The 18,676-nt window shown below is 45.5% G+C and overlaps 1 protein-coding gene and 1 long non-coding RNA gene across 2 annotated transcripts in view; one reads left to right on the plus strand and one right to left on the minus strand.

The window, feature by feature from the left end:
- The window catches only part of LOC144698139 (uncharacterized), a 212,690-nt gene that overhangs the window by 105,036 nt on the left and 88,978 nt on the right, over nucleotides 1-18,676 (plus strand). The gene's annotated exons all lie outside the window — the stretch shown is intronic.
- Nucleotides 1,780-18,676, minus strand: part of LOC144698141 (uncharacterized) — a 39,591-nt gene continuing 22,694 nt past the window's right edge. The window contains 2 exon segments of the mRNA XM_078570084.1: nucleotides 1,780-3,128; nucleotides 17,190-17,453. Of these exon segments, the coding sequence (XP_078426210.1) occupies nucleotides 2,526-3,128; nucleotides 17,190-17,453 (867 nt within the window). The 3' untranslated portion in view covers nucleotides 1,780-2,525.

The raw sequence follows: 18,676 nt of genomic DNA on the forward strand, positions 1-18,676 counted from the left end.
AATTTATACACAGCAAGATCCCATAGACAACAAATTGATAATACCCAGATAATCTGTTTCAGTGATGTTGATTGAGGGATAAATATTGACCAAGATTCCTGGGATAAATCCCCTGCTCTTTGAAATAATGTCAATGGATCTCTTACACCCATCCATTCTGTCTCAGTGCCATCTCTGACAGTCTCTCCCTCAGTACTGCGGTGGAATGTTAGCCTGGATTTTATGCTCATCTTTCTGGATGCGGATTTAAATCCACAACCTCCTGACTAAGACATGAAAATGCAACCACTGAGCCACGACTAACACATCATCATCATCACTCTGGATTATTTCAGATCCTAGACCTTTCGTTACTCTCATGGACAAGTCCCAGCTCCCCATACCTTCCAGAGTGTCTCTCCCAGCCTTGGTAGCAAACATCATCTCGCTTTTCGAAAAAGGAGGAAGAGAGAAAATGGGGAACTAGAGGCCAGTTCGTCTAACATCAGTAATTGGTAAAATGTAGGAATCTATCATGAGGGATGTGGTAACAGGGCACTTAGAAAATCATGAACTGATTGAGCAGAGCCAATATGGATTTATGAAAGGGAGATCATGTTTGACAAATCTGTTCAGAGCTTCTTAAAAATGTAATAAGTAAGGAGGATAATGAGGGTATCAGTAGATGTTGTGTATTTGGATTTTCAAAAAGCATTTGATGAGGGGCCACACAAGAGGTCATCACACAAAATTCGGTCTGGTGTTTGGGGGTATCTGAGCATGGACTGAGGATTGGTTAATGGTCAGAAAACAGAGAGTAGGAATAAACGGGACATTTTCAGGTTGGCAGGCTGTGACTAGCAGGTACCACAAGGATCAGCAGTTGTGCCTCAGCTATTTACAATCGATATCAATGACTTAGATGAGGGGACTGAGTGTAATGTATCCAGGTTTTCTGACAATACAATGTTGGGTGGGAAAGTAGGTGCTGAGGAGGACACAAAGAGGCTGCAGAGGGACATAGACAGGTTGGGTAAGAACATGGCAGCTGGAATACAACATGGTGAAGTGTGAAGTTATCCACTTTGGTAGGAAAAAAAAAGAATATCTTTTGAATGGTGCAAGACTGGGAAATATTTGCATTCAGAGGGACCTGGCTGTTCTTGTACATGAATCACAGAAAGTTAACATGCAGGTACAGCAAGCAAATGGTCTGTTAGCTTTTGTTACAAAGGGATTGGAGTATAAGAGTAAAGATGTCTTACTACAATTATATAGAGCATTGGTGAGGCATCACCTGGAGTACTGTGTGCAGTTTTAGTCTCCTTACCTAAGGAAGGACATACTTGACCTAGAGGGAGTGAAACAAATGTTCACCAGACTGGTTCCTGGGATGAGGAGATTGTCCCATGAGGAGAGATCGAGCAGACTCGGCCTAGATTGAATGGAGTTTGGAAGATTGAGTGATCCAACTGAAACATTCTTAAATGGCCTTAAATGCTGGGAAAATGTTTCCTGTCTGGAGAATCTAGAACACGGGGAATCAGTCTCAGAAGAAGGGGTCGACCATTTAGGACTGAGATGAGGAGGAATTTCTTCACTCAGTTGTGAATCTTTGGAACTTTCTAACCCAGGGATCCGTGGCTCTCAGTTATATTTAAGACAGAGGTCGACAGAGTTTTGGGTACAAGGGGAATTAAGGTTTCTGGGGAGTGTGGATCTGAGGTAGATGATCAGCCATGATCATATCATATAGCAGAACAGGACTGATGAGCCGAATGGCCTCTTCCTGCTCCTATTTCTTATTTTCATTCAGTCTCAGTCTGGTTCCCCTCAAGCTGCTGAGTGAGTGAATTAAATCTTTCTTCACAAATCACCCGGATACCAGACTACAAGTCAGGCCATGAACATTGTTTATTGTTTACAAATCACAGTGAAATGTGGGCACACAGACCTTTCTAGACATGTCGAAATGTAATCAGAGTTATCCAGCAGTTCAGCACTAATGGGGAGAGCTATTTCATAAAACAAGGAACAAAGACTCCACAGGATATTCAGTGATTCACTGTAAATCAGCACGAATGGATGCTGAGTATTAATTACAGCAGGGAGCAGAGGCTGAGGTTATCAATTGGTTGAGTTTATTTTCAGAGTAATTCCTTCAATATTTGACAAGTTAACAGCTTTGAACAGCCCGTCTCTCAAATAGCTCGAGCCTACTTGTAATTAAAAACATTCAGAACTTACCAAGCTTCATCCTCGAGTTACAGAACAGACTTTCTCCCATCAATATAGAGCTGCAGGATTGCACTGTGATCTCTTTATTGTTCATCTTTAGTTCAAGGCAGTTTCTGAGTGATTTACATTGAAAACGAGGTTTGCAGACATGATGGTCTATTCACACATAATTGAGAGATGGTGCGGGTGCACGCTAAGTCTAAACTGGGCAACTAACATTAGAGATCAACCCCAACTGTCAGAATGAACATGATTCAGTCCAGGATGTGATTAACAGCAGCAATAACAGCAGAATCCAACCCCTGTAATCACTTGTGAACTCTCTGGTGTGTCACCAGGTAGGATAAGCGAGTGAATCCCTTCCCACACTTGGAGCAGGTGAATGACTTCTCCCCAGTGTGAACTTGCTGGTGTGTCAGCAGGTTGGATGATTGAGCGAACCCCTTCCCACACTCGGAGCAGGTGAACGGCCTTTCCCCAGTGTGGGTGCGCTGGTGTGCAGTGAGGTGAAATGATTGCCTGAACCCAGTCCCACAGTGAGAGCATCTGAATGGTTTCTCATCAGTGTGAATACGTTGGTGGTATTGCAGATCCCCAGAACTTTTAAAGCACTTCCCACAGTCTGGACATTTAAACGGCCTCTCGTCAGTGTGAACTCGCTGGTGTCTCAGCAGGTGGGGTTTCTGAGTGAATTTCTTCCCACACTCAGAGCAGGTGAACGGTCTCTCCCTAGTGTGAATGCGCTGGTGTGCAGTGAGATGAGATGGTTGCCTGAACCCAGTCCCGCAGTGAGAACACCTGAACGGTCTCTCATCAGTGTGAATACGTTGATGACATTGTTGATGCCCAGAACTTTTGAAGCACTTCCCACAGTCTGGACATTTAAACGGTCTCTCGTCAGTGTGAACTCGCTGGTGTTTCAGAAGGCGGGATGATGTCCTGAGCCTCTTCCCACACTGTGAGCAGCTGAATGGTGCATGCGCAGTGTGAATGCGCTGGTGCTCCCTCAGTCCATGTGGGTTTTTAAAGCTCTTTTCACAGTTGGGGCATTTAAAATCTCTCTTGTCAGTGTGAACTTGCTGGTGTTCCAGCAGGTGGGATGAGCGAGTAAATCCTTTTCCACACACGGAGCAGGTGAATGGCCTCTCCCCAGTGTGAAGTCGCTGGTGTCTCTGAAGGCAGATTAACTGAGTGAATCCCTTCCCACACACGGAGCAGATGAACGGCCTCTCCCCGGTGTGACTGCGTCGATGGGTTTCCAGATTGGATGGGGATCTGAATCCCTTCCCACAGTCCCCACATTTCCACGGTTTCTCTCTGGTGTGAACGGTGCTTTTTGCTTCCATGTTCAAAGGATAATCATATTCAGGTCCTGATGAATCAAGCCACTCTGGCAGATTTGGATGTGATTTTGGTTTGACTTTCCCGACTGCAAATCCTTCTAGTAGCTTGTAAAGTGAATTCAAAACAGAAACAAAAAATATGAAAGAGAATTCACAAAAACACAAAGATAGGTTGTGAAATTGAGCTGAACGAATCCCGTAATTTGTGGGGTCGGCACTAGGAAAAAGTGACCACGAAAACTGTTGGATTGTCATAAAAACCCAACTGGTTCACTAATGTCCTTCAGGGAAAGGAACCTGCCTCCCAGTCTGGGCTACAAAAGACTCTGGCCTCAAAGGGAGAAGAGAGAGTGAGAGGTGGAGGAGGGGAAAAGGAGAAGGATTTCATAGCCCTGCAACTCAACCCAGAATTTTGATACAATTTCCCAAACTCATGAGCCCCACCACCTGGAAAGACAAGAGCAGCTGGTGCATGGGGAAAAACCATCAGCTCTAAGACACACAGCAGTGAGTTCACACTGGGGAGAGACCAGACACCTGCTCCATGTGTGAGAAGGGGTTTAATCCATCATCCAACCGGCTGACACACCAGCAAGTTCAGCAGAGACTCCAGGGGTTGGATTCTGCTGTTAATCACATCCAGGACTGAACCATGTTCATTCTGATAGTTTGGGTTTGTTTCTACTGATGTTAATAAGCTCTGTAACTGGACTAGATATTCAATATTCTGGAAATCGGCTTGTTTTACTTTGTCAAATAAAGTATGTTTCTTCAGCCTACAACAAACAGTGATTTACTTGTAATTATTTTCAGTTTAGTTACTGTATTCAGTACTCATCATGTGGTCTGCTCTACATTGGGAAGATCAAACACAGATTGGGTGATCACTTTGTGGAACAGTCTGTCAGCTTGACCCTGAGCTTCCAGTCACTTGTCATTTTAATTCTCCACCCCACTCCCACTCTGACCTCTCTGTCCTCAGCCTCCTGAACTGTTCCAATGAAACTTAATGGGAGCTCGAGGAACAGCAGCTCATCTTTCGATCTGGCACTTTACAACCTTCCAAACTCAACATCAAGAGAGTTGTCAGGATTGAAACTCTCTACCTGAAAAGGTTGTGGAACCTGACTCTATAAGGAGTTTTAAAAGGAAGTTGACAGGTTTTTGAGAATGAGGAACTTAAAGGGTTACAAACAGAAAGTGTGTGTATGTGGGTCTAAACATGACTGCTCTTTCAAAGAGCCAGCACAAGCACAAAGGGTTGAATGGCCTTTTTCTATGCTGTAAGTTTCTATGATTCTAGGAATTTAGCCCTTGTGTCTGTTCCACTGTGAAATGAGATCATGGCTTATCTGTGGTCTAATTCTATACACCTGCTTTGCCCCACATCCATTAATACCTTTGGTTAACAAAGATCGTTCAATGTCAGATTTAACATTAGTCTCACATCAACTGCTGTTTGTGGAACAGAGTTCATCACTTCTACCTCCCTTTGTGTGTAGAAGTGTTTGCTGACTTCAGTCCTAAAAGGTCTGGCTCTCATGTTTACAATATGCCCCCAGAGTCTAGGACTATGACTCTTCTTTGGAACTGACTGAATCTTTGTCTGAATCTGGGGAAGTGAGGACGAGCATGGCCTAAAAATTGTAGCCATGTCTTTCACAGTGAAATGAGGAAACAATTGTTGACACAAAGCTTGACAAGTTTGGAGTTTTCTGCCACAAATGACAATTCCCTCACCAATATCACTACCCATTCACTCCACCTTCCCCTCTCAAGATGACAATAGGCAGTTGCCTGCATAAGCCAAACCTCTTACCAGGGTTTCCAGTCCCGCACACACCATGTGTTTTTTTATTCTATGATGGGATGTGTGCATTGTCCATCCCTAATGGCCCTGGAGCTGTGTGGCTTGCTGGGCCGTTTCAGAGTGAACCACATCACTGTGGGGCTGGAGTCACATGTAGGCCGGACTTGGTAAGGACGGCAGATTTCCTTCCCTAAAGGGACATTAGTGAACCAGATGGGTTTTACGATAATTGATAGTTTTATAAATTATTAACCGACTCTTGGAGTCCAGGTATCATTCAGGTAAAACTGTGCTGCACTCACAGGGACAATAACCCATAGTCCGATGTTGGGACTTGAACCCATGTCCCCAGCCCAGTGGCATTACCACTGGGGCACCGTCTCCCCGCCCTCCAAGCTCGCGCGCGGTGTCCAGGCTCCCCCCGGTTCACAATCTGCACCCGCCCTCCAAGCTCGCGCGCGGTGTCCAGGCTCCCCACGGTTCACAATCTCCACCCGCCCTCCGAGCTCGCGCGTGGTTTCCAGGCTCCCCCTCCCCGGTTCACAATCTCCAGCCGCTGGATTCATTTCTCACCCTTTGTGATCTCAAGTCGACCGCTCCTTCTTCCAGCTCCGGTTCTAGTACTGCGCATGCTTCAGTCGCGGCCTAACCCCGCCCCTCCATCAGTCCAATTGGTTGGAGGGCATACCGCACCCGCTCCGTCCTCTAGTCCCGCCTCTCTCTTCCTATTGGCTCTGAACCGCTGTCAATCAGCTGGGCATTGTGAGCTGTCAGGTGAGAGGTCACTGTTGGGAGCGGGTTAATAAACCCCGGGCAGGGGGGCGGGGTTTACAAATCCCGAGTGCGGCCCCAGATCCGAATATTAAACAATGAACATTCTCCACTCTCACTATCCGCCGGACAGGTAGATAAGGTGGTTAAGAAGGCATATGGGATACTTGCCTTTATTAACATTTAAGTTATGGTGAGAGGTTGGATAGACTTGGGTTGTTTTCCTTGGAGCAGAGAAGACTGAGGGGTGACCTGATCGAGGTTTACAAGGTTGTGAGGGGCACGGACAGGGTGGATAGGGAGCAGCTGTTCCCCTTAGTTGAAGGGTCAGTCACAAGGGAACACAAATTCAAGGTGAGGGGCAGGAGGTTTAGGGCGGATGTGAAGAAAAAACTTTTTTACCCAGAGGGTGGAGAATGCGCTGCCTGGGAGAGGGTGTTGAAGGAGGGTTGCCTCACATCCTTTAAAAAGTACCTGGATGAGCACTTGGCACATCATAACATTCAAGGCTATGGGCCAAGTGCTGGTAAATAGGATTAGGTAGGTAGGTCAGGTGTTTCTCACGTGTTGGTGCAGACTTGAAGAGCCGAAGGGCCTCTTCTGCACTGTGTGATTCTGTGAACAACCTCAAACAAAGAGACCAGGACCCTCCGAGCATGCACAATTCACCCGGCCAACCTGCGGCAGATAGAGCGGTTTCTGAGATGTTTGGGACTGTGGGTAATACGGATGCCATTAGAGACCCAGAGTCCGTTGATCATTAAAATAAAAGCAAAATACTGCAGATGTTGGAAATCTGAAATAAAAACAGAAAATACTGGAAAAACTCAGCAACTCTGGCAGCATCTGTGGAGAGAGAAACAAGAGATAATGTTTCAAACCCACTATGACTCTTCATTGGAACTGACTTAATTTTTGTCTGAATCTGAGGAAACGAAGACAAGGTTATGCTGATATAGAGATTGCAACTAAGAAAGACCAAGGCCCATCTCCTACCATCCAAACCCTACGACAATGGATCTGTTGGCCAATCTTTGCAATGAATCCATTTCATAAATCTGTAACAGACCAATACATAATTCTTCTGCTATGTTTTGCATTTGATGGGAATTATCAAATGTTTTTACGACTATCAGCTTGGGCTGTGGATGGTGATGCCTTCACTCTTCTCTGCTGATCGAATCCAGAAGGGCTACTGTAGTTAAAAGGACTTGGCTTGCAAGATACAATCGCATTTAGAGGGATAAAGGAACATTTTAATATCATAGTTCAGTGACACCTGATCACTTACCAACAGAGTCAGTTTGTAAAAACGTAAAGAAAATAATCACAGCTGCTACAGATTATTCTCTAGCTACAATGAGATAGATAAGAAAAGAATCAAGAGAAAGGAATCAACAGTGCAGAGGCATTCAAAGAGAATGGTTTGGTTAACAGTGTCAAAGACTGCAGACAGGATGAGAAGGAAATTGCAGCAGAATTTACCTCTGCCATATTCACATAGGCTGTAATTTGTGACTTAAATAAGAGCTGTTTCAATGTTGTGGCAGTTACAGAAATCTCATTGAAGGGATACAAACATGGAGTTCTGGGAAAATGTGCTTGGATTTGGGAGGTGACAAGGACTTTGGCGAGGAAAGGGTGATTAGAGATTGGGTGGTAGTTGGCAAGAACATTGCGGTCAAGTGCTTGTTTTCTTGAGGATAAGTAGTTATGGCAGATTTAAAGGAAAGGACAGTACCTGAAGAGAGAGAGCTGTTAACAATATCAGCGAACATGGGAAGGTTGGGTGATCAATTGGAATAGGAATGGAGGAGGTGGGTTTTATGGAAAAGATAAGTTCTGAGAAGCATGAGGGAAGATTGGAGAGAAGCTAAAGAAAAAAGCAGACTCAGGGCTGCAGCAAGGGAGCTCTTTAGAAGCGGTTTGGCCCAGCGAGTCAATGGAAGGGAGGGACACAGCAGAGGCAGCTGATCGGATTGTCTCAATCTTAGTGACAAAAAAGCTCCATGGAAAGTTTGGCCCAGGTCTCTCTCCCTCTTAAAAACATTGACATCTTTTGCTTTCCCAGCTTGACACATTTATTTGTCTGACAAAGGATGGCCTCTTTCTTAATATTCACAATTAAATGGGCGGTTACCCAGGGGCCAATAAATTAATATAGGGCAGAGGTATATCTAGTGTTGTTAAATGGTACATATTATTTATGGTTCTCTAATTAAGTACATTTATTGCATTCCTTGTGAATAAATCCATTTCAGTAACAATTGCTGAAATGTTTGCTCCACACCCAAAGGGTTTCATCAAGTTTTCTTGTGGAGTTTGAGACAAAATCAACTTTCAAAATGATGCAGAGTTTCAGTGGCCAGTAAGTTCACAGATGACATAAAAATTGGTGGTGTTGTAAACAGTGAGGAGGAAAGCCTTAGATTACAGGATGATATAGACGGGCTGGAATTTAACCCTGAGAAATGTGAGGTGATGCATGTTGAGAGGACTAACACGGTTAGGGAATACATAATGAATGGTAGGACCCTAGGAAGTACAGAGGATCAGAGTGACCTTGGTGTACATGTCCATAGACCCCTGAAAGCAGCAGCACAGGGAGATAAAGTGGTTAAGAAGGCATATGGGATATTTGCCTTTATTAGCTGAGGCGTAGAATATAAGAGCAGAGAGGTTATGTTGGATGTGTATAAAACGCTAGTTAGGCCACAGCTGGAGTACTGTGTGCAGTTCTGGTCGCCACACTATAGGAAGGATGTGATTGGACTGGAGAGCGTGCAGGGCAGATTCACCAGGATGTTGCCTGGGCTGGACCGTTTCAACTATAAAGAGAGATTGGATAGGCGAGGGTTGTTTCCCTTAGAGCAGAAAAGGCAGAGAGGGAACATATTAGTGGCTTACAAAATTATGATGGGCATTATTAGCGGAGGTGTCAATAATAGGGGGCATGGAATTAAGGTAAGGGGCAGGAGGTTTAGAGGGGATTTGAGGAAACAAAATTTCACCCAGAGGGTGGTAGGAATCTGGAACACGCTGCCTGAGGGGTTCGTAGAGGCAGGAACCCTCACAACATTTTAAAAGTATTTAGATGAGCACTTGAAAAGCCATAGCGTACAGGGCTACGGGCCAGGTGGTGGAATATGGGTTTAGAATAGACAGGTGCTTGATGGCCGGCACAGTCCCAATAGGCCAAAGGGCCTGTTTCTGTACTGTATAACTCTATGTGACTATGTTCAACAAATGAGGGAGATCTGTGCTCAGCCACGGCCCTCACTCACTCCGATTGGATGGGGGACCTGCTGCTCCCATTCGGTCCTCCATCCCACTCCTTCCTTCTACTGGCCTACAGCTGCCATCAATTACATGGGCATTGTGAGCTGGAGCATGTTCAATACGGCTGCTCCATCTATATCGGTGCGCATGCGCATTGCGAGTGGTGTCCAGAGACAGACAATTGAAGGTGTGGTTACCCAGGAACAAAAGCAAAAATTGCTGGAAAAACTCAGCAGGTCTGAAAGCATCTGTGGAGAGAAAGACTAGTTAACATTTCGAGTCCATATGACTCTTCATCAGAACTAAAGAGAAATAGAAATGTAATGAAATATAAGCGGTTAAAGGGGGTGGGACAGGTGAAGCTGGATAGAGGGCCAGTGATCGGTGGAGGCAAAGGAGAGACTGCAAAAGATGTCATAAATAAAAGGTCAAAGGGGTGTTGACGATGGTGATATGAGCTAAAGGATGTGCTAATGGTGACATTAAGGGTGGAAAGCAGGATGAGCAGTGACAGATGGCCCTAGTGGGGACGAGGTGTGGGGGAGGGGATCGAAATAGGCTTAAAGGTGGGGAATAAACAATGAATATAAATAAATTTCAAAAATAACAATAGAAATCAGTGGGAAAAGAAATATATATATATAAATAAAATTAAATTTAAAAAGGGGGATAAAAGAGGGGGTGAGGATGGAGGAGAGAGTTCATGACTTGAAGTTGTTGAACTCATTGTTAAGTCCAGAAGGCTGAAAAGTGCCTAATTGGAAGATGAGGTGCTGTTCCTCCAGTTTCCGTTGAGCTTCACTGGAACATTGCAGCAGGCCAAGAACGGTCATGTGAGCATGAGAGTAGGATGGGGTGTTGAAATGGCAAGCAACAGGCAGATCTGGGTCATGCTTGCGGACAGACCAAAGGTGTTCCAAAAAGCGGTTACCCAGTCTGCGTTTGGTCTCTCCAATGTAGAGGAGACCACATTGGGAGCAGCAAATGCAGTAGACTAAATTGATGGAAGTGCAAGTGAAATGCTGCTTCACTTGAAAGGAGTGTTTGGGCCCTTGGACGGTGAGGAGGGGGGAAGTATAGGGGCAGGTGCTGTACCATCTGCGGTTGCATGGGGTGGGGGGGGTTGAGGTGTAGGGGGTGATGGAGGAGTGGACCAGGGTGTCCCGGAGGGAATGGTCCCTACAGAATGCCGACGGGGGGGTGAAGGGAAGATGTGTTTGGTTGTGGCATCATGCTAGAGCTGGCGGAAATGGCGGAGGATGGTCCTTTGAATACGGAGGCTGGTGGGATGATAAGTGAGGACAAGGGGTACCCTATCATGGTTCTGGGAGGGAGAGGAAGGTGTGTGGGCAGATGCGCAGGAGATGGGTTGGACACGGTTGAGGGCCCTGTCAACCACCGTGGGTGGAAAACCTCAGTTAAGGAAGAAGGAAGACATGTCAGAAGAACTGTTTTGGAAAGTGGCATCATCGGAACTATGCGACGGAGGCGAAGGAACTGAGAGAATGGGATGGAGTCCTAACAGGAAGCAGAGTGTGAGAAGCTGTAGTCGAGGTAGCTGTGGGAGTCGGTGGGCTTGTCATGAATATTGGTGGACAGTCTATCACCAGAAATTGAGACAGAGAGTTCAAAGAAGGAAAGGGAAGTGTCAGTGATAGACCATGTGAAAGTGTTGGAGGGGTGGAAATTGGAAGCAAAATTAATACATTTTTCCAGGTCAAGGTGACAGCATGAAGCAGCACCGAAGCAGTCATCGATGTACCGGAGAAAGAGTTATGGGAGGTTGGGAGACTATGAGGTTGGAAACTGTGGAGGGAAGATCTCCTTTTGACACACAAAATAAACCCAACAGCCAAGTACTGTGTGCAGTTCTGGTCACCAAATTATAGAAAGGATATAGAGACACTGGAGAGGGTGCAGAGAAAATTGATAAGAATGATATCAGAAATGCATGGGTTTACATATCAGGAGAGGATGAACAGACTGGATCTCTTTTCTCTTGAAAAAAGATGTCTGAAGCTGAACTAATTTAGGACTTTAAAATTATGAAAGTTTTAATGGAGAGGAAACAGAGAGAATGTTTCCTCTTGTGGGGAAGAGCAAAACTAGAGACCATCAATATAAGATAGTCACCGAGAAATCCAGTAGGGAATTCAGAAGAAACTTCTTCGCCCAGAGAGTGGTGAGAATGTGGAACTCAAGACCACAGGAAGTGGGTGAAGTGAATAGTATAGATGTATTCATGGGGAGGCTAGACAAACATATGTGGCTGAAGGAAATATTAGCTCATGATGGTAGATTTAGAAGTGGAAAGATGAGAGGTGGCTTGAGTGGAACATAAACACCAACATGCACTGGTTGGGCTGAATGGCTTCTTTCTGTGCTGTATATCCTATATAATCCTGTGTAAGGCTTAACTGATCGTCCAACCTGGAGAGACACATGGACACTAGCAACAGGGTACTGCACACAGTACTTAGCTGTTGGGTTTATGTTATGCATCAGGTCGGCTTTGCTTTTTGCTTCAATGATAGATGTCATCTCTGCTGAGTAGGTCTCAAACCAGCCTTTATTGTGGATTCCCCTTTACCAAATGTTACTGCTGCTGTGTGAGAAATGGTTGAACTCAGCGACTTCCAAACTTCATCAGTATCAATGTTGATTGATTAAGCTTTTATTGATGTGCCTGTAAAATATTTCACTGCTTTGATTCCTGTTGTTTGATAATTTAATTTCATAATGGAGGCTTCACTTTGAAGAGTGTGTAAATCAGTAAGAATTGTCAGCAAGGATTAAGCAACAGGGAGAAACCGTGGAAATGTGGGGACTGTGGGAAGGGATTCAGTTCTCTATCCCGGCTGGGAACTCATTGGCACAGTCACACTAGGGAGAGGCCATTCACCTGCACTGTGTGTGGGAAGGGATTCACTGAATCATCCAGCTTCCAGAAACACCAGCACATTCACAGTGAGGAGAAACCGTAAAACTTACTCCGTGTGTGGGAAGAGATTCACTCAGTCATCCATTCTCCGGATACAGTCTGTGAGAATTCTGTTCTTTCTTTGACTGTGTATTAATATAGTCTGCAGGAGTTGTGTTCTTTCTTTGCCTGTGTGTTGATCTGTAGGGTAGAATCTCTGGAGGTGATGTCATGCTTTGAACCGGCTTGTCTGAGTTTAGAACTGTGAAATGGTGGAAGTGCAGGAGTTCTATGTAATCATAGAGGAATATGTGTGCTTTCATCAACAGGCGAATGCTGTTCACATGAACACACCTGTGATTGGACAAGAGCCACATGATTGAATAGTGAAATGTCCATGGACAGTTCTGATTGGTGGTCTCAGGGGAGCCAGTTGGCGGGGGGGTTTCCAACTAAGAACAGTCCACCTGAGGGATTTGGTACAGTGGAGAAAAGAACAAAGGAAAGAGAAAGAAACACAAAAGCTGGAAACTCCACAAGAAAACTGGAAGCTCCAAGGAAAGAAGTGTGCTCTGCTGTCTAGATATGACAAGAGAAGTATAGAGCTCATGTTGTTCTGTAAATCACTGCCTGAACTTTACATTTCGTCTTTAAGTTTGTCCTGCCTTTCTCTTAATAGAGCTGCTCCATAACTGAAATTTATTGACACATCCGATCCTGATTCACTTGTGTGTCCAATCTCACTGCCCATCAAGTTGTTCACTCTGATAAGAGACCTTTTAATTGTTCTCACTGTCTGAAGAGTTTTCAAAGCTCTAAAGATCAGATGAAATACCAATGGAGAGAAACCATTCACCTGCACTGAATCTGGGAAGGGATTCACTCGATCATTCAACCTTCTGACACACCAATAAGTTCACATCTGACTGTATTGGTTGGATTCTATTGTTCTGTTGTTATTCTGGCCACTGTCTGAGTCTGAGCCACATTGTTCATCATCTCAACGTTGATTTCACCCTGAGCTGATTTTGTGACCAACATCCGCTCCTTTACCAAGGCATAGACACTTAGAAACATAGAAAATAGGAGCAGGAGTAGGCCATTTGGCCCCTCGAGCCTGCTCTTCCATTCAAGTGATCATGGCTGACCCTCTACCTCAACATCATACTCCCCCTCTTTTCCCAAACACCTTGATGCCTTTCATGTCTAGAAATCTATTCAGCGATTTGGCCTCCACAGCCTTTTGTGGTAGACAATTCCACAGGTTCACCATGCACTGAGCAAATAAATTTCACCGCAACTCAGTCCGAAATGGCCTGCACCATATCCTGAGACTGACCCCTTGTTCCAGACGCCCCCCACCACCCACCCCTCCAAACCCAGCCTGGGGAAACATCATCCCTGCATCCAGTCTGTACACTTCTGTCCGAATTTTAAACGTTTCAATGACGGCCCCTCTCATTCTTCTGAACTCCAGTGAATACAGCCCTAGTCGACCCAAAACTCTCCTCATACAACAATCCTGCCATCCCAGGAATCAGGATGGTGAAGCTTTGCAGGCACTTCCTCTGTGACAAGTATATCCTTTCTTCGGTAAGGAGACGAAAACTGCACACAATACTCCAGGCTGCCTGCTTCCAGCTCTGTGACATCTCCAATTGCCCATTTCAAAATGATGCAGAGTTTCAGCCAATGAGGCTGATCTGGACTCAGCCCCGCCCCTCATTCACTCTAATTGGTTGGAGGATCAGCCGTCAGTGCTCATGCCTCCAACCCCGCCCCCTCTTCCTATTGGTCTAGCTCCGCCGTCAATCAGCCGCGCATCCTGAACTGTCAGGTGGATAAACCCCGGGCAGGGGGGGCGGGGTTTACAAATCCCGAGTGCGGCCCCAGAGCCGAATATTAAACAATGAACATTCTCCACTCTCACTATCCGCCGCTTCCGGCTTCTTCCCGGGAAACAACCTCAAACAAAGAGACCAGGACCCTCCGAGCATGCGCGACCCACCCGGCCAACCCGCGGCAGATAGAGCGGTTTCTGAGCCGTGTGGTATTGTGGGTACTGCGGCCGCCATTAGAGATCGAACTCACTTAATCTTCGTTTGATTCTCGGGAAGTGGGGGTGAGATTCCGCTAATGTCGGTGTTGAAAAATAAGAAAGATCAAGCTCCATATTCTACCATCCGCATCCTGCAATAATGGAGCTTTTGGCCAATCTGTGTAATGACTCTGTTTCAATAAGTCACAGAAGACACAGTTGCTCTGCAATGCCTTGCATTTTAATGGGAATTTTCAGATATTTTTACTGCTATTAGATTGGGTTGTGGACTATACAGTCTTCACTTTTCCCTGTTGATCTAATCCAGGAGCGGTGATATATTTAGAAGGACTTGGTCTGTAAGAGACAGTCAATGTGAGACTGAGAATGGAACATTTTTATGTTAATGTCTAGTGACACATGATCATTTTCCCAGTGAGTCAGTTTGTAAAAAAAAACTCAAATAATGACAGCTACTGCAGCTGATCCTCTTGCTACAATTTGATAAGAAAGGAATCAGGGATCAGTCCCACCCAACTCGACAACAGTGAAGAGGCATTGAAGGAATTTTTGTTTTAATTCATTCATGGGATGTGGCTAGGCCAGCATTTATTCACCATCCCTATGGATGGTTTGGTCAATTGTGTCAAAGACTGTAGATGGGCCAAGAAGGACAAAGGACGATGAGGGAGAGTTTACCTTGGTTACATTGGATGCAGTTAGGGACTGAGAAGAGCTACTTCGATAATGTGGCAGAGGCAGAAATCTTATTTGTCGAGGGGCCAAATTGCCTACTTCTGCTCCTATTTCATATGTTCAGATTCAAAAATGGAATTCCAAAAAGATGGGCAGGATTTGGGAGGTGTCAACACATTTCAGGACTTTGAAGGGGAAAGGGAGCTTGGAGTGGTTTGCAAGGATCGTGGGATCAATGGTTGATTTTATTGAGGAGGGGGTGATAATGTCAGATTTGAAGGAGAGAGGAGCAGTAACTGAAGAGAGAACTGTTAACAATGTCAACAAGCATGGGAAGCTTGGAGATCAACATATGAGTGAAAATAGGGCTGGGGTAGCAGGAGATGGGTCTCATGGCAAAGCTAAGTGCTGAGAAGGAACGAGGGGGCATGGGAGAGAAACTACAGAAAGATACACGTTCAGGGCGAGGGGGGAACATTCAAGGTCAATTGGACTGGTGATCTAGTGGAAGGGAGGGAGGGAGCAGATCAAATTGTTTCAATCTTAGTGACAAAGAAACTCCATGAGCTTCTCACAGTTGTTGGAGATGAGGATTGAGGAGACAGGGGAGAGGGAGAGCCCTTCAAAAGGAACTAACTTGTCTCAGAGATACTAAAAAGACTCAACACACTGTATTTAACACAAAGCTGATTTGAATTTTATCCACAATACTATGCCCTATAACTGGGCTGGAGTTTATTAACATCAGTAGAAACAGACCCCAGTGAACATAGTTCAGTTCTGTTTGTGATTAACAGCAAAATACAATCACGATAGTTACTTGTGAACTCCCTTGTGTGCCAGTAGGTGGGATGATGAGTGAATCCCTTCCCACACTCAGAGCAGGTGAATGAACTGGTGTTTCAGTGGGCTGGAAGTGTATTCAAAATCATGAGGGGTCTGGACAGGGTTGATGGGGAGAATGTGATGAGTTCCCCCTTCTGAAAGGATCAAAAACGAGAGGGCACAGATTTAAAGTAGTTGGTAAAAGAAGCAAAAGTGACACGAGGAAAACCTTCTTCATGCAGCGAGTGGTTAAGGTCTGGAATGCACTGCCTGGGAGTGTGGTGGAGGCAGGTTCAATTGAAGCATTCAAGAGGGAATTAGACTGTTACCGGAAAAGGAAGAATGTGAAGGGTTATAGGTAGAAGGCGGGAGAACGGCTCTAAGTGAAATGACCAAAGAGCCGGTGCAGTCACGATGGGCTGAATGGCCTCCTTTTGCGCTGAAACAAATCTGTGCCTCCTGGCCACTTCGGAGGCTGAGGATGTTTCTCCTTATGGGAGAGACGACAACTAGGGGCCACTGTTTAAAAATAAGGGGTCACCCATTTAAGACAGAGATGAGGAGAAATTTGTCTTCTCACAGGGTCGTCAATTGTGGAATTCTCTTCACCAGAAAGCAGTGGAGGCTACTGAATAATTTTAAGGTTGAGTTAATTCTTGATTGACAGGGAGTCAAAGATTATGGGGGTAGACAGGAAAGTAGAGTTGGGGCCTCAATTAGATCAGCTATGATCTTATCACATGGCCGAGCAGGCTCACAGGCCTGAATGGCCTACACCTGCTCCTAATTCATATGATTAACTGCTTTCTACCACAAGGCCTTTCACTGGGAGGGCCACTCTAGATTTCATCCTCTAGCTCCAAGCCAGGCAAATCTTCCAGCTTCTTTTCCCTCACCAACTCCAAGTGAGCTGCAAACGACACAAGCCCAGATGTGCAACTGCCTTCTGTGGGAAACACCCAGATAAATTAAACAAAAGAACCTTCTAACTCCAACAGCCCATCGCCATGTCAACGTGGCATGCTTTGGAAGACTCCAAAGAGAAATGCATGAATATCTTCTTCCATCCATACAGCATTTTATTTTATGATCCCTATGAAATGTGCAATGGATATTCGCAACAAGCCTCAACGAGCATCAGCCCACTGGAAACAAAGTTGAGAGACCGGCCAGTCCACCAGAAAGGTTTCCTCCCACTTCACCAACTGTCAGGGTGAACATGGTTCAGTTCTGGAAGTGATTAACAGCAGCAATAAGAGCAGAATCCAATCGCTGTGATCACTTGTGAACACACTGGTGTGTCTGCAGGTGGGATGACTGAGTGAATCCCTTCCCACACACAGAGCAGATGAATGGCCTCTCCCCGGTGTGAACTCGCTGGTGCCTCTGCAGGCTGGATAATCGAGTGAATCCCTTCCCACACTGAGAGCAGGGGAATGACCTCTCCCCAGTGTGAAGTTGCTGGTGTAGCAGCAGGTTGGATGACTGGGTGAAACCCTTCCCACACACAGAGCAGGTGAACGGCCTCTCCCCGGTGTGGACTCGCTGATGTGTCTGCAAGTTGAATAACCGAGTGAATCCTTTCCCACAATGAGAGCAGGTGAATGGCCTCTCCCCGGTGTGAACTTCCTGGTGTGTTAGCAGGTTGGATAACTGGGTGAATCCCTTCCCACACTCAGAGCAGGTGAACGGCCTCTCTCCAGTGTGAACTCGCTGGTGTCTCAGCAGGGTTGATGAATCACTGAATCCCTTGCTACACTGAGAGCAGGTGAACGGCCTCTCCACTGCATGAACTCGCTGGTGTGCGTGCAGCTGCCATGAACCACTGAATGCCTTCCCACACTCAGAGCAGGTGAATGGCTTCTCCCCAGTGTGACTGCGTTGATGAATTTCCAATGCAGACGGGCATCGGAATCCCTTCCCACAATCCCTACATTTCCATGGTTTCTCCATGGTGTGAGTGCCCTTGTGTCTCTCCAGGTTTGACAATCAGTTGAAGCCTCATTCGCACACAGAACCTGTGTATGGTCTCCCTGGCTGTGAATGCGGCAATGTTTCTTCAGACTGTCTAACAGTTCATAGCTCTTTCCAAAGCCAGGGCATTGGAACACACTCACTCGGGTGTGTGAGAATCGGTGCTCTTCCAGTCACACTGATGTTTCAAATATTTTGAAGCAGACATAACAGACAAATATTTCTTCTAGGTTCAAAGGCTGCTGATATTCAGATCCCGATTAATCGAGTGGCTCTGCCAGATCTTGACGTGACCTTTGGTTTGAGCTTTCTGACTGCAAATCATCCCCTTCTAATGTCCTGTAAAAGGAGTTTACAAAAGTCATCACAGAAAGTCTGCGATAGAAATTCAGAACAGACAATTCTAGTTTCTATGGAACATTCTTTCCCCTCTCATTCCCCAAAAGCTGTAAATCTCCAACCCCAACATGCTCCCTGCATTTTGAGCTCTCAGGAATGTTCAGACAGATTCAAAATGTTAGCTCTGTTTCTCGCTCCACATATGCTGCCAGACCTGCTGAGTTTTTTGCACCATTTTCTGTTTTTACTCCCTTCATTCTCACTCTGTTATATCTCATGTATACACTCCCAATTCTCCTGAAGGAGCCAAAAAGATTGTAATACTTGATTAGCGATACAGAGGGGATATGAGGAAGAACTTTATTTAGACAGCGAGTAGTCATGGCCTGGAATTCGATGCCTATGAGGATGGCAGAACCGGAGATGATCAATGGTTTCAAAATGAAATTGGATAGGGAGTTGAA

Source organism: Cetorhinus maximus, chromosome 23, assembly GCF_964194155.1.
Source record: "Cetorhinus maximus chromosome 23, sCetMax3.hap1.1, whole genome shotgun sequence".
Classification (NCBI taxonomy): Eukaryota; Metazoa; Chordata; class Chondrichthyes; order Lamniformes; family Cetorhinidae; genus Cetorhinus; species Cetorhinus maximus.